The sequence below is a fragment of the Dipodomys merriami genome, unplaced genomic scaffold (assembly GCF_024711535.1).
Source record: "Dipodomys merriami isolate MVZ:Mamm:240054 unplaced genomic scaffold, mDipMer1.0.p SCAF_9, whole genome shotgun sequence".
Classification (NCBI taxonomy): Eukaryota; Metazoa; Chordata; class Mammalia; order Rodentia; family Heteromyidae; genus Dipodomys; species Dipodomys merriami.
In genome coordinates, this window is record NW_027206512.1 from 55,524,522 (window position 1) to 55,541,678 (window position 17,157).

The 17,157-nt window shown below is 38.5% G+C and overlaps 1 protein-coding gene across 4 annotated transcripts in view; it reads left to right on the forward strand.

Annotated features, from left to right (window-relative positions):
* The window catches only part of Kcnip4 (potassium voltage-gated channel interacting protein 4), an 896,578-nt gene that overhangs the window by 817,196 nt on the left and 62,225 nt on the right, over window positions 1-17,157 (forward strand). For all 4 annotated transcript variants that reach the window (XM_070012219.1, XM_070012218.1, XM_070012217.1 and 1 more), the window contains exon 2: window positions 4,764-4,888. In XM_070012219.1, coding sequence (XP_069868320.1) covers window positions 4,764-4,888 — 125 coding nt within the window. The remainder of the gene's footprint in view (window positions 1-4,763; window positions 4,889-17,157) is intronic.

Genomic DNA, 17,157 nt, shown 5'->3' on the forward strand with positions numbered 1-17,157 from the left:
GTAAACACATTTTTAAAGAACGGTCATGTTATATTTAGAAATCAGGCATTCTGTGCATATATACGCTGTCCTTGGAATGCTCCAAATAGTGACTCATTTATTTGACAACTTTTGATTGAGTACCATTAGTATGTCTAATTAGATGCTTCTGGGCCAGGTTGCCAGACAGAAGGCTATAGCATCCCAGAAAGGGACTTACTCTGTATGGCTGGTTTGCGTTCTAAACTGACTTCCTCTATAAAGTTGTTTGGTATTCTGAATTTCAATTCCTGCTTACACATTCATGGATTTAGAAGTCAGTACCCACACTTAGTATTATAAAGCAAAATCTTCTGTAGTTATATCTGGAGGAGTATGGTTTGACCTTAGATAGAGTCAAATTTGCATAATTATGAGTTAGGCTGCAATAAGTTTTCACTGTATTTTAAGGGGAGTTGTGAGGAAAGAGGAGAATAATGGCTATTTTTAAAAAGTCTCATTCTGTGGTTCCCTGGAGATTTGAATTCCAATTTCTAGCCCAATTGTGTCATGACCTAAGGGGGCTGTTGACTCAGACATAGGACAACCTGAGCTCTGAGAGACTTAAATTTGAAGAACAAAGAACAAGAAGAGACTACTACGAAGTTCAAGGATATCTGGGTTTGGTAATTCATTGTCTGATTAAAATCAAATCTATTAGAAGCCACATGAATTAAAATGCTATTTGTATTTGCCTTGTCTTGGAATGCAAATTTAGCATTGAATTCACACCATGCTCTGGCAAAGCCTGAAGTCCTTCAGGAGACCAGAGATCTCCTGCTTTCAGATAAACTACTCAGCCACTCTGGATCTATAGTTCTCCTGATATAATGTGGAAATATAAAAGCCCTCTGTGACATTGCGAGCTGTGAGATTCAATCTGCCCTGCAAATACTTATATTCTTCGGCTGTGAAGTTATCTATTGAGCTGATCATGCCTTTGATGCACCTTGAGGTTACTTGACAGAGAGAAATGGAGGAACTGGAAATTAAGTGGCCATTTATCCCCTAGGATTTTGAATCTAAACATATAACAACTCTCATTTCTTAAAAGAGTGTATTACTCCTGGAATCCCAGTTCCTCAAGAGGCTAAAATTAGAATGATCAGAGTTTGAGGCCAACCTGGGCCAAAAGTTAACTTGACCTGATTTCAGTTAATAATCTGGGCTTTGTCATATACTTGTGTGTTCCCAGATACATGGAAGGCAGTTACAGATAGAAGGATCAAAGTCCTAAGCCAGCCTTATGGAAAAAGCAGGAGACCCTATCCAAAAAATAAAAAAAGCAAAAGGGGCTGAGGTATGGAGTGCACTGTCCTAGAAAGTGTGAGAGGCCTTGAATTCAAACTAATACCATATGTGTGTGTTATTTACAAAAATGTGAATGGACAGATACTCATATATACATATGCCCATCATATATGTATATGTATGAACATGTACAAATGTTGTATAATTTAAGTTACATATTCCTGAAACCAATGATCATTAGTGTCACAAAGCCAGAGGTCATGTTCCAGCTCAGACGTCGCCTTGCTTAGCTTATTTAACCTACTCTATTATTCCTTGTAAAAAATAAGAGAAACAAAGTATCTCACAGAATTTATTAGTATTAAAATAATACTCTCCTAGGTGGAGAGCAAAATTCCCTGCAAGGTAGTGTTTTTATTAACAATCTCCACACACACACACACACACACACACACACACATTGTGGAGGTTATTGTGAGGACAAAGTTCCACAGGAGCCTCATCTGCATCCTGGCCTAGGAAGGACTCAATACAGGTGAGGCTCCATGCAGAAGTGCTCACAATTATGTGCTCTTGGTGGTGGCTGAGACACAAGGTGACTCTGGGTCTTGTGTAGAGTCAGGCTGCACTTCCCACAGAATTCTCCTCCAGGAACCAGAGCTGATTACATCCTGTGGTGTTGCTTTTGCAGCTTCTCATCTCCTGGCATTTGATAATGATTTCAGGTATGTTTTTAGAGCCTGTCAGCCTCCTAAAAATAGGAACAGCCCTTTGGCAGGTAAAAGTCATTAAGAAGAAAGGTAGCAGTCAGCCAGGAAAACATGAGAGCCCAAAGGCAGACTCTTGGAGTGTGGCTCCTTTTGAATATTTCATGTGATCATCATCCAATCACACACACACACACACACACACACACACACACACACACACACACACACTTAATTCAGTTATACTGACCCTCTAGCCTTGGGCTTTTTCTCTCAGTATAGAATCTACAAGTCTGTGACAATTCAAGAAGACACAGTTAGTAGTGTGACTCAGGCAGCAGTGTGGAGAGGCTGAGAGGTTAATGTGCTGTTTTGTTTCTCACTAGTGGAGGAGTCAGGAGGTCTAGACAGGGTCACGCTGTGATTGAAAGGCTGCAAGAAAATCTGATTAAAATCTCCTCTCCTTTTGCTTATACTCTGCTTCCAGGAGAAACGAACAGAGACCAGCAATTCTAACTGAAGACATTTAAGGCCCACTAACAGTTCACAATCCTAAGTTGAAAAATATGTCTCAAAGAAACAGAGGTTTGAGAGACTCTAGAGGAGTGAAAACCTGAACAACAATATCATTTCTTTATTCTTTTATACATTCATTCTTTTATTCACCAAATAATTTGTAACTACAGGGTATCAAGTAGAAGCTTTCTATTTGTTATTACCTATGTTGATCAGATCTACTGTATGCCTCTTCTCTTCTATCAGGAAAAGTACAATAATACACCTCAGGTCAAGTCATTGGCTCAGCGGCAATCATAATAACACTTTCCTTCAAGGTCATTGAGTACAATAGTTCTATTTGTTCAAATGAATGAAAGAGAAAATTGACCCAGTCCTATTTCTGCTTATTTGATATTTTCCTATAATGCACAGCCTGAAACCAATGTTAATGTTCCAGTGTCTTTTCTGTGGAACTTTGAGCTCTTTCTACCACTTGAGGTAAACATCTTACTCATATTCTCATCAGCTTTACCCTTACCAATTCTAAATGTATTAATGGCTTCCCTCTCTTTTATAATATTTTCTAGTATTTGTAGCCATCCATTCGTATTCGGAAGCTTTTCTATGTCATTGTTTCCAAATAAATTATTAGAGTATGAAAAGTAATGACTACATATTTGCTCTTGACTTCTGTTAATGGTTGGACAAATACAACCATTCCATGTGTTTGTTTCATCATTGTTGGTCTTCTGTAATGTCCTTGAGCTTAGAGGGTTGGATGTACCTTGGTTAGAGTTGCTTTGACTAGAATTCTACTTCCTGTTTAGGAAGAAGTTAGACCCCTTGACACCCTTAATGAGGTAGAGAGTAAGTGCATACACATATCAGCAAAATGCAGTATTGTGGGTGTCAAAAATGGTACAATAATCAGAGAAATGACTGCATTTCTCACTGACCCATGAGACACAGAATTGGAATTGCAGGTCCTGGGATAGAGGAGCTGAGAGGTAACTCTTCTCCTTAGCCTCACTGCTCTGAGTCTGGCATTTGTGGTCAAGGTGAAGGAATTGAATGGGGAAATGCCATAGGTCCTTACGGAACCTGAATTCTTTCTATGAAGTAGGGACTGCATTACAATAGGGAGTATTTATTTAAGAATCTATTTCACCCAAAGATGTACAGAAGGGTGCTGTGATTGAGACACCACATCTAGATCCTTACATTTATCAGGTTATAAGGCAACTGTAAAGATAATATCAATGTGGCTTGGGGGTCAAAAAGGTTGTGTGGACAAATAATTTGGTGGCTAATTGGGAATAGCAAAGTTTAACCAAATCATTTGTGACACATCTTCTCAAAAACAATATATCCCAATATTTCATCCCCAAATTATGTGAAAGTTTGCAGAAGTTCTCCAACATGTTAGCACAGAAGTCTTTTTGCACAGAATCTGAGAAATTGTAGAGTATGGGTACACTTCAGAGTGATAATCCTGTCTATAATTACAAACTCTGTGGGCTACACAATTGACCCCAGTGCCAATAGGGTGCATCCACAAACCTGAGCTGCTGGAAGAGTGACGGGAAAGCTGCCCACTCCACCCTGGTCAACCCCTGATCTGAACAGGTTGTTCAAAGGCCCACAGGAAAGAGCAGATAGGATTCTCATAGTTGCACAATTTTAAAAAAAGATGAAGGGCTGGGAAGGTGGCTCAGTGGTAGAGTGCTTGCCTTGCATGCATGAGGCCCTGGGTTCGATTCCTCAGCACCACATAAGCAAAAAGAAAAAAAAACGGAAGTGGCGCTGTGGCTCAAGTGGTAGAGCGCTAGCCTTGAGCTGAACAGCTGAGGGACAGCGCCCAGGCCCAGAGTTTAGGACCTACAACCGGATCCAAAAAAAAAAGATGAAGATGCTGACTGTTTAAAAACAATTCCAATTAGATAACTAGATCTTGGTGTTGGTGTGCAAATTTCAGATTGGATTGCTGGGTTTATTTTACTTTGCAAACTGTTAAAATATAACTGTAAATGAATATGAATATTAAAACTTCAGTTATATATAATAACCAAAATGTGCAAAAACATAATCATTCATAGAGAGGTGTCTCAGCCTAATACTATGAATGCTGAGAAGTGGAAAGGTGATTATTGGTAGTATAGGACCCTTCCTCTAGGCATGAATTTCAGATATCTAACAAGCAACCATTTTGTCTCATTTTCTTGGATTGCTTATTATGAGAGCTGGTTAGCATCAGCTGGCCTAAAGAGTCTTTCTGGTTTTCCTCCACAGATAGTGTGGAAGATGAACTGGAGATGGCCACAGTCAGGCATCGGCCTGAGGCCCTGGAGCTGCTGGAAGCCCAGAGCAAATTCACCAAGAAGGAGCTGCAGATTCTTTACAGAGGATTTAAGAACGTGAGCATTCTCTATGTTGATCTCCCTTTCACCCCGTTCTCAGAGGAGCATGGAGAAATGACAGGGATGGAGGGGAAAGCACACTATCTCGCAAGAGCCTTACCCTTCATGCATTGTTCACAGATCCTTCCTGAGGTGAAAAGTCATTTCCACAGAGAGTTCAATTCACTTAGATGTGAGATACGAGTCCAGTGAAGTTGCCATGGCACCAAGATGGGTGCTTACAAAGAAAGGTTGACTTGGTTTAAGTTTAGTTAACAATATTGTCTTCCTCAGCTGTAATGACATCGATTCAAATATCTCTTCATTTCTCAACTATCAGTTGGTGCTTCATCGAGCAACTCCATTTCTAGCACTGGATACATTTTGTTATACTCTTTATTGTTAGTAGAGGACCACGCTGCCAAAGGTGGAAATCACAGAGATTTGTAGATAGTCACAGAGTCTGGTTCTCATTGTCTCAGTATGCATGTGGCCTCTTTCCTGGATGGATGGTGTTCAAGAGAATTGAGAACCTGTGCATACAAGGGAATGGGAGTCAAGGAAGGGGTCTCAACAATTTATTAGCCATACATGTTTTCTGAATAACAGGTATATGCTTTATATACAGCTAGATACAGTTTTCAAACACTGGCGAAGATCCAGATCAAAGAGCTTATGATCTGAAGTCTTACTATGAAAGGCCTACTATGAATTCATCTGAAGATAACCTTTACTTAAAGGTATTAAATGTTGCCAGGCATGGTAGCTTATCCCTTGTCATCCCTGAACTTGGGAAGGAGAGGCAGGAATACTGAAAGACTCTGTTTCAAAAAATCAAAACAATTTCAAATATTTTTGTATCAAATTGCATAGGAACCACATATATGGTTATGTATAGTGTGTGTATATGTGTGTGTATGTAAACGAAATTGGTATTGACAGATGATTCTGGAAATCCAAATTGCATTGCTTTGACCCTTCCCAAAACTCACCCCAAATGCCACGTCATACCAAAATGCATTGTGTCCAAAACCTTCTGCAAATCTGCCCCTCAACTGCTGCCTTTGTCTAGCCTTGGTTAGGACATACCTGATGGAAGCTTTGAATCATCTTTGATCTCTATAACAAAGGTTTATCTGGAGAACTTGCCATACCACCTGCTTTGTCAGAATATGTTCTAGGCCTTCTTGGTTCACATTATACACAGTCTTCCATTATCTCCCTAACTGTATGTCATCTGTCTTCATCCTGTGTCTTGTCTTCAGCTTCTTGCTGCTCTGGATCTTTTAAACTTTTTCCTATGTTATGCAAAATAGCTTCCTCATATCATTCTCCAACTTCAGGCTTCTGCAGATGCTTAGGCTCTGTGTTGGCTCACTAGGACAGGGTAAATTATAGTGGAGATGGTAGCTCATCACATACTTGAGCACTGGAACTCCTTAAAAGGAATCTTGAAGAAACCTGGCATGGTTCAAGTGGTAGAACACCTACCTAAGAAATGCAAGCCCCTAAGTTCAAACCCCAGTTCCATCAAGGAATAAAAGAATCTTGATACGGACTGACCAAGATGATTATATATTATATAAATTGATGTATTGATCTATAACATTGGCATGTATTAGTTAGCTTTCTCTACCACTGGAAAAAATTCCTGGGAAGAGCAGCTTAAAGGAGAAAAGATTTTTTTGGTTTCCCAGTTTTTGAGTTTTCAGAACATGGCACTATTGCTTCTGGGCTTTGAATGAAGCAGAACATCATAGCAGAGGACTATGGTTGAGCAAAGATTTTCACCTTATACAATACTGGACACAGAGAGGCCAGGAAAGGATGCTGTCTTTCAAGGCATAATGCTAGTCACATACTTCCTCCAACCCAGCCCGGCCCTCTAATAGTCCATTAGACATGAGCTTATCAATGGATTGCCCATTGATGAAGTGATCACTCTTATAATCTAACCATATCTCATTAGTGTCATTTGCTAGAACCCAGGCCTTCAACACAGGAGTCTTGGGGGGGGGGGAGGGGAGGCTGCCTCATATCCTAACCAGAGCAATACATAAAGAGGAAAAGGCTTTGATAACTTGTTTGGAGATTGAGTATTGTCTCTTCCATTGTAGCTTACCGAGCTCAGAAAGGAATGGGTACATTGACCACTGGCAGAAGGACAATATTTAGCAGCAATGATGGGAAGAGAAAATAAATAAAAAGAGACCAACATTAGCTAAAGTAGATGGTAGGAGAGGCCCAGTCACAGAATAACCATTTGCATGTATTCACATCAAAATTTGAGGCGCATCTAACTGCTTCTTTTCAGTTCAGTGATCACGTCATAAGCAGGGTTGTTTGTCTTTCTTACACTTTAACCTCCAACATCCCTGTGTTCCTCCCTGTGGTTATGTTATTATTCCTCTGCTGTCACTGTGGGTCTCTCTGTCTGAGATCTTGATGTATTTCATCCTGTTGGTTATAAATTGGAATCATGATTACTGCCATCATTAACCTTTGGAGGTAGCATCTCTGTAGCATGTCTTATTCAAGTGATACTTCAGAATAAATTATCAGGCTCCAAAGTCTGCATTCATTGTTTGATTTTATTTTCCCTTGTCTATACATTCTCTCCTCTTCCTTTTTGTGCATTTTCTTCTTTGACCCTATCTGTATTTCTTAACTCTCCTTATCTCTTTCTTTCATTTAATTCTTTTTTTGCTATTTATTTTTTTATTTTTTTATTGTGAGAATACAGTACAGAGGAGTTACAATTACATGGGCAAGATAACGAGTACATTTCTTATCAAGCATTGTTGCCTCCTCTTTGTTTCCCCTTCCCATCCCTTCCCATGCTCCCCCCTCCCCCCACCCAAACCTCCCCCCTCCACCAAAGTTGTAAAGTTCGTTTTTCGACTTAACGACTTGTACATCTCATTGTTGCAAAGGGTCCGCCCGTATTCCTAGTTAAACTATCTGTTTTTTCCCTTCCCTTCCACAAATTATACCAACATCAAATACAGTGAAAACAGGGGTTATATCCTGGGGGAGGGACATACAAAGCAACATAGAAATCATCTTGTATCAAAGGAGTGGTTTGGTGTTGCCACTGCTGTGTATTACAACGTGTCTTTGTCGATAGTATTTATAATGTTAAGATAATGCGGGTAACAGACAATAAAATAGCCCAACTTCAAATGAAGCTTTTGTACTGCAAAAAAAAAAGAAATCATCTTGTAAATATGTTAGAAACCATTGCATGAAAGGAAAAAAAACATTTGAATACTTCTCTTGGGGTTCATTCCCCTAACATCAACTTATCTGACCTTTTCTGGTTGACTCAGACATATACTAGTTATTGCAAATAAGGCTTGTCTCTGGTACTTTCAGATATATCCCAGTCTTCTTCTTTCTATTCTCTCTCCCAATTCTTTTTTTCTCCCCCATCCAATAACACTCCCTGAGATAAATTTCCATCAGACCTGAATGTTTCTAAAGCACATTTTACATACTTCTTAAAAACAACGAATTTAACTTGCACAAAAATTGGTAATAAATATCAAATTAGAATGGCCCTTTGATTTTTAAGTTACCCTAGTCAGACATGCAGCACTAACAAATGTGCCCTAAAACACAGCAGTGACACACCAAAGCAGGTCATCCACATTCATGTTTTACTAAGATGGCTTCCATCAAACCAACTGCTCTTGGTTGTGAAGGTCAATTTTTTAGAACACTGGAAAGCAAAGTACTATTTCCATGGAAACAGCTGATATACTCATTCTTAAAGAAGCCATGTCAAACTCTTTGTATTATGATTAAAAGAATCACGAGCAACCCAACTTTCTAGACACTCATGCAAATAAAGCTCACCAGAGTTGCCCATTGACAGATTCCTTCTGATCTTCAATACGTCATTAATTCAGATAGGAAAGGGGAGAAAGGGAAGAAGGGTGACAGCAGATTTCACCTCCCCTCATCCATCTTATTCCTTGTATCACCTACAGGTTGCTGTTTCTCTTGTTGCACATTGAACTAAGTTTCCAACATTGGACAGCTTATCTAGAGACAAGGTAGTGGTGGAGTATCATGAAGCCTGATGTTTCTCCATAGCTACTGTGTCTCTGAATCACTTACTTGAGCTTAGAATGTGCATTTAAGTTCCAAGGTGCTGCTGCTACTGCTGGCCCAGGGACCACCCCTTAACTATCCCTGGCTCACTGGGCATCACAGCCTTGGGTGTCAGTCACACTGGGTTCCATATCTTCTTTCTTTGGACAGCCCTTCTGACTCAGTGCCCCATAGGCTTCGTGTCTTTGTCTCTATACAAAAAAAAAAAAGAACATGAAGTTCAATGAAAAGGGGGAAATTTTACAGAGCATGGCCCCAAGTGAAGTTGTGTGCTTCATCAAAAATGTGGGACAGTCATCGTTGTCCTCCATAGCTCCCAGGAGGTATCTTGGGTATTGGACGGCGTAATTATGTACTAGAAAGAATACAGGATGATCAAAAATATTATCTACAGATCAGCAGTTTCAAATTTCACTGCATGTTGCAATCATCTGGGGAGCTTTAAACATTACAAATAGTTGGGTACCATGCTTGATGATTCTGATGTAATTGCTCTGGGAAAAAGCCTGAGCATCAGGATTTATAAAGCTTCTTGAGTAATTATGATGTGCAGCCAAGACTGAGACCCATGGAACTAAATATAAGAATCTGAAAGGATGTTTCTCTCACAAAATGAGTTGATATAATTATGATGAACCCTAAAATGTCAAATACCCCTGACTAGACTGGGTGGCATTGGAACCTCATGAGGTCTTGGGTGACTTAGTTATGGACCAAGACTGAGTGGAAATAGTGGAAATAACAGATCTCATATTGGATGATTTTCAATGAGTTCAGTCTAGGCTAATCAGGAGTCTTCATTTTCAAGTTTATGAATTTCTAAATTAAAAATGCATTATAATAAACAATGAACAGAAAGCTATATTGGAGAAAAACAATCTTGGTCATCATCTATCTATCTATCTATCTTTCTATCTATCTTTCTATCTATCTATCTATCTATCTATCTATCTATCTATCTATCTATCTATCATCCTTCTCTGATGAATAATCTGGCTTTTTGCCCCTTTAAAGCACTAGGCAATTATGAATGTTATGCAGGAAAATTAACTTTTAATAAGATAAGGTCCCTGCTGTTTCCTTTTTTTAATAATGATTCCCATTTTTGAAAGCATAGGATGAGTAACATATTCAAGTACGCAGACTTCTATACTTAGGATGCCTGTTGCTTTTCCTTCAGAGATTTTTCCCAGCAATCTTATCTTTCACGTCTTTCAGTTGTAAGAGATTACAAAAAGCATTCATTAGATTGAAATCTATTAAGGCATCCTTTTTGCCTACAAAATGTTGTTAAATATCATTTTCAGTGAAAATGGAAGATATTTGATTATCATGCACTTACTTAGTGGCTTAAAAATGTATACATTATATCAGTGTGGAAGACCAGGAAGCTGTAAATGATAGAAGTAGGTTTCCTGGTTTCTCACAATGATACAGTCAGGTTGTTGGTTGTTCTGCATTTCTTTCTGGATCCCTGGTCATCTTCCAAGCTCATATGGTTGTTGGCAGACTCTGACACTTTGATGATGGTACACTTGAGATTCCAGTTCATTGCTGCATATCAAGCAGAGATAATTCAGCTCTAAACAGCTGCTGGTAGTCCCTAGCCATGGAACCATTTCACAGATATTCTTGTAACATGGTGGCTCACTTCTAAATGTGAAGACACAATCTTATATAAAAGGTAACATAACCATGGACCTATCATCCCATCCATCACCTTTTTGAAAATTTCATCATAAAGATGCTGTTCAGAGGGGTCACAGTGTCGTGAGTAAGGCAATGAGTGCATTATTGTAGATCATAGTTACCCCTTCCCTTGTTGTTGTCCCACTATCCCTTCCCTCCCCCACTCTTCCGCACCCACCCCACCCCCAGCCAAAGTTGTAAAGTTCCTTTCCAATTTACAGTCCTGTGGGTATCATTGTTACAGTGGGTCATCCTGTGTCCTTGTTTCAGCGTTTTGTTATTCCCCTTCCCCTTCCCAGATTAGACAAGTGTATATCCAAGATGCAGGGTACCAAAATCAAGTACAGTGACAACAGGGAATATCCACAAATTCATTGTGAATACCTATTAATATCCCAACCTCATTCTTCAGTGAAATAGAAGCAATCCATCTTGTTCATATGGAACGATAAAAGACTCAGAATAGCAAAATTAATCCTTAGCAGAAAGAACAGTGCTGTCCCATGGTTTTCCTTATTTGCAATAATTAGTATACATAATGGCTAATCTTATCAGATGAGTTGAAAAGCTCAAAAGCTATGTACATATGTCCATATATGATGATACCAAGTGAAATGGACCCCAAGATATGGACATAAGAGATCTGTCTTTATTGTTACTGTTTTAAATGTACTATGTGATTTCTTTTTTTGTTTGTTTCCTTTGTGTGTTCTTCCTCCTATGGTATATCCCCTGTTGTTGGGACTGTCTTACTTCACTTAATATGATTCTTTTCCAAGTCTTTCCATTTCCCAACAAATGGAGTGGTGTCATTCTTTCTAATGGAGGCATAGAATTCCATTGTGTATATATACCACATTTTCTTGATCCATTCATCTACTGAGGGACATCTGGGTTGGTTCCATATCTTAGCTATGATGAATAATGCTGAGATAAACATAGTTGTGCTGGTAGCTTTAGTATGGCCTTGTTTGTGATCATTTGGGTAAATGCCCAGAAGTGGGATTGCTGGGTCATAGGGGAGCTCTATGTGGAGTCTTTTGAGGAACCTCCACACTACTTTCCAAAGTGGTTGAACAAGTTTACACTCCCACCAACAATGCAGTAGGATTCCCTTTTGGCCACATCCCCTCCAGCATCTGTTGTTATTAGAGTTCTTGATTATAGTCATAATAACTGGCGTGAGGTGGAATCTCAGTGTTGCTTTGATTTGCATTTCTTTTATGGCCAGAGTAATTGAGCATTTCTTCATGTGTCTATTGGCCATTCTTATTTCCTCTTCAGAGAAGTTTCGCTCTAAGTCTTTAGTCCATTTATCAATGGGGCAGTTGTTTCTTTGAGGATTTGTTTTTACAGGATTTAATTTTTGAGTTCTAAGTATATTTTAGATATGAGGCCATTGTCTATTGTATAGATCTTCTCCCAGTCCATGGGCTTTCTATTGATCTTGCTAGCTATGTCCTTTGCCATGCAGAAACTCTGCAATTTCATGCAGTTCCATTTGTTTCCCATTTCTTTGATTTGTTGTGTTTCTGGGTCTTTATTAAGAAAATGTTGGCCTGTGCCAAGGAACCCTAGAGTTTCTCCTATTCTTTCCTGTAATGTTTTCAGGGTGTCCACTTTGACTTTGAGGTCTTTCATCCATTCGGAGTTGATTCTAGTTAAGGATGATATATATGGATCTAGCTTTAGTTTTCTACAGATGTTTAACCATTTTTTTCCAGCATCATTTACTGAAGAGGCTTTCTTCCATTCTATTTTTTTGCTCCCTTATTGAAGAGTAGGTGACTATAGGCCTACAGATTAATTTCTGGGTTTTTAGTTCTATTCCATTGGTCCTCAGGTCTGTTTTTGTGCCAGAACCAAGCTGTTTTGATTACTATGGCCTTGTAGTAGAGTTTGAAGTCTGGTATTGTTATTCCTCCAGCACTGTTCTTTCTGCGAAGGATTAATTTTGCTACTCTGAGTCTTTTATTGTTCCATATGAACAAAATGAATTGCTTCTATTTCACTGAAGAATGAGGTTGGGATATTGATAGGTATCACAATGAATTTGTAGATAGCCTTTAGCAGTATTGCCATTTTTATGATGTTAATCCTCTCTATCCAGGAGCATGGGAGGTTTTACTACTTCCTTAGTTCTGCTTTAATTTCCTTTTTCAGATTTTCGAAGTTTTCATATTATAGGTCCTTCACTTCTTTAGTTAATTCCTAGGTATTTTATTTTTTGTTCCCACCCATCATCTTTGCATACCTCAACACTCAAAGTGAGGACTTCTTAGAGTTACCAGTAATAGAGTCATTCCTGTTGGGTTTGTAAACAGCCAGCAGTCTCTGCCTAACAAAATCCTTGTCAACTGCTAGAGTCACATCTCTAACACAGTTTGTCTCCATCTTTGGTGTTTTGGCTTGAATCCAGGCATCTTCCTGTGAATCTCACAAATTCTTTTTTTACCTTGATTATTGCAAGAGTTTTGATGAAGCCAAAGGAGGCAGCAGGAGACGAGAGTTTCTTGATGAGCCTTTTCAACCCCATTCAAAGCATTTGGGAACTTCTACACTAAGACCTTAAAAAATAGATGAAGAGAACTGTGGTTGAAATTACAGGGATCTACATTTTTGACAAAGTGCATTTGCATAAAGAGCACTCCATCCCACTTATGGTGACGAGGGAGAACATTGTAGAGTATGATGTAGTAGTGAGGACAGAGAAAAACAGTGTTAATGGTAGAAGGCAATGCTAATCATATGAGACAATTGCTTTATTTGTCATGATTTTTCAGGGGTGTTTTTTGGAAAAGGCCATCACAGACTGATTGTGTGACTTTCACAAAATCACTTCACCTGTACAAGTTCTGTCTCCCTGTCAGCACATTAGAGGTTAGGATCAGCCCTTCCCATTTGAAGGAGGATAGATAATAACTCGTTTTTTGTTCAGCTCTCCAATGACTCAGATGAAAGATCTTCCTTAAGTGCAAAGTCTTACTCACGTACTTTACAAGCAATGTGTAAAAACAGACTGCACCAGAGTCTCTGTGAGACTTCCAAGGAGCAGAGGAGAGAAAATTGTCCATAGGTCTGACCAGGTCATGTGGTTTGCCTTCTGACAGTCATGAATATATAGAGCACAAATACTTTCCTGATTTAAACCTTCCATCTACCATTCACTAAGTTGGCCAGGTGGCTTAGCCTATTTGAACATTTTCAAGAAGATTTCCCAAGTTAATAAACAAGAATATCCACATACGAAAAGATAACTATTAAAGTGTTTGCATGATATCTTTGATTTTGAGCGTCATGGATAGATCTTAGACCACTTTTTTTTCTTTTTCTACTTCTTTCAAGGACACAAGTAATGATGTTCAAAATGAAGCCTCTGTGATGTCATCTTGCAATCTGTTTTCCTAAGAATCAGTTCATGTTAGGAATAGTTTGTATGAGTTAGATGTTTCTGGGTTGTCTTACCTATAACATATTTCTCATCCCACCTTGATAGAGGTTATATTCTTTATCATTATAACTGCTATTTTTATTCATATATATAATTTTATTATATATCATATCACTTTATACCTCAGAGAAGGCTCTCTGCTCCAACACTAAGTACCAGAGCTTCAGCATGTTCTGACAACAAAAATGTGCTTATGTGTTCTATCCTAATCCCATGAGTTTCATTGGTGGCAGAGTGAAGACTCCATTCAAACAGAATTTGGGGCACACTCTTCCTTCAAGCAGTCCAATGCTTACAGAATTCCTGTAGTATCAGCCTCCATCACTGCATCATTTGCAGTTTGTCATATGAGATGGAAAGGAATGAAACAGTGAGGAAGACTAGACAGGCATTCGGTAGGTTTATCTAGCAGGGCAGATATCCTCCTAGGCCATTCCAGTGGTCACCAATCAGCCACTTGGTGCCATCTGATTTCAAGGAAGACTAAACAAAAAAAATATAGTCCTATATGCTCAAAAAGGGAATAAAATCTCTGCTTCCTTCAAATGAGAAGGTGGCATGAAAGAAAGCTCTGTCAAAGTTTCCGGGATTAGCCTAGATGTCACATTTTAGAAGATAACTGGGATTTAGTATACAGTCTCATTCATAGGACTTTTGCAACAAGGGGTACAAAGCAAATCTACAAAATGAATAGAGAATCTGCATAGGGTAATATTTGGAAGAAACCTAGTGCATGCTTCCAAGCATCTTTTATTAATGGAGTCAACAAAATATGCTTCATTCTCCTTGCCATGAGTGATCATGAAAAAAATCTTGAAATGTTTTAGAGCATAAAATTTATCCTTTGCTTAGCATGTACCTCAGTTTCAGACACTCAAGGAGCCAGTTGGGTGTTTAACCTAAAAGGTGGTCTATGCATAAGTTATGTACAGTGAGCTGTTCTTATCAGAGAATGTTAGATACTCTTCCAGAGTCTAAGTTCTCAAAAATTAACTAACGTCGATCTATGGAAGTAAATCTTTTTATGGACAGCAAGGTCACACCAGCCATGTTAACTATTCCTACACAAAAGTGTTCATATTTTGGAGCAAAATTATTTGTGTAGTTAAATTTTCCTTTTGTCTAACTTTGGGTAAAATACCTCACCTCTTGGGGCTTCATTTTTCTCATCTTCAAAACTGGAATATTTGCATCTTACAAATGCTTTGCAAAGATAATGAATATGAAGCAAAGATCCAGTGTCATGATGACACTCAAAATGTGGGTGCTGTTATTATTATTATTACTATTATCATTATCATCATTAGCACCATTGTTATGCTGCTACTCTGAATTGCATTACTGTCTAGAACTTTCTGCTTCAAGTGTCTTAGCCTCACTCTCGCTCACACTTTGATTCACATTTTATATAACAACACCCCCCTCAAAAAGCAGAAAGTGCACATTCATTTTCAACCCCATTGAAATTTACCCACGGGTGAATTGGGAAATAGTTCGCTGTATCATGAGTGCTTTTATTCTGTCTCCTGAATTCCTTGGGAAACTAACACAGTCTTTCTCCAAATATTCCTTCACAATGATGTTTGAGAATCAGAAGGAATGAGCTGTGGTAATGTAACACAGAGATGTGTGGAAAAATTTAAAACAACTTATAGAAAGACAATCCTTACATGATACAAAAATCATAGGAGCATTTCAAAACACTCAGATACTGCCTATTCACTCTAACCAGTAAAAGTCACATTTTATCTTCCTCCCAAGTCACAGTGCAGTCCAGACTGAAGGCAAAGTTCTCCTCCCTCGGATTGTCATTCAGTGACACAAGTTCATCCCAACACATCATCCTGCTTTCTTTTAACTACAGGGCAGTTTGCATCTGCCTTGTGTCATATTCAAGACCAAAAGGAAGATGAATAAATAGTAGACTTGGAACAAGTTATTTGTCCTAATGTTTTATATATATGTGTGTGTGTGTGTGTGTGTGTGTGTGTGTGTGTGTGTGTGTGTGTGTGTGTGTGTGTGTGTGTGTGTGTGTGTGTGTATGTGTGTGTGTGTGCATATATATATATATTAATTCTCAGCAATTAAGATTGTCCTATATTTGAATTGACTTTATATAAATTTGCAAATGGCAAATTTCTTGACTTTTTAATTTTCTCTCAGTATAATTCCTGCAACTATCACTTCAAATCCAACCAATTACATTTGTTTAACCATCCAAGTTTTTTTAATCATTATGCCCTGCTTTGTTCCAGAGAGAACTGCAACAGTATTTGTTGAACTACACAGAGAAAAGAATGAATGAAAATTTAACCCAAGTAGCAATTTAGTGCCTTTCCCAAGTAAGTAGATAGCATAATTTTGCAGCTAAAATCCAAGTTAGGTCTTCTTGCCATAAATGTAGTCTAACAGAAAACTCTTTAAGAAGAAAAATCAACCAAACAAACATTATTTGCAAATAAATAAATGTCAACAGAGAATGTGATTAATCCATTATGATTTATTGTCACAGATTGTGTTTTTATGTTAGGTCTCTGAGTCCATGCACATTGTCCACAGTGGTTGGGGGGAATGGGGGTAGAAAGTAATATTCTCCATGGAATTAGGAATAGATTAAATATGTTTTAAGTAGCCATACACAACTGAGCAATTTACTGCTTGTCAGTAGCAGAATCAAGGAACCATGTAATCTGTGCACTGAAGCAAATGCTAATAATGCTTACTTATTTTTTTAGAACTACACATAAAATCTCATGTTAGTTCACTAATGGAAGGCAAGCCTATTACCAAACACACGTTGTGTGATCATTAGTAAGTGCTACTCAATTATTGGGCAGATTATATTTATTGAAAACCGAATAGGAGCATGCAGCTAATTACTATCTTTCTTCTTTCTAATTGATTAGTGTTTTCTTCCATGGAGCATAGCATCTCTGCTGGCGTTGTAAGCTCTTGGTGCACAGGAAGTGAGGCCATCACCTGCAGAACCTGTGCCCCTAGCATGTGATCTGCATCACTAGTACTAGAGACT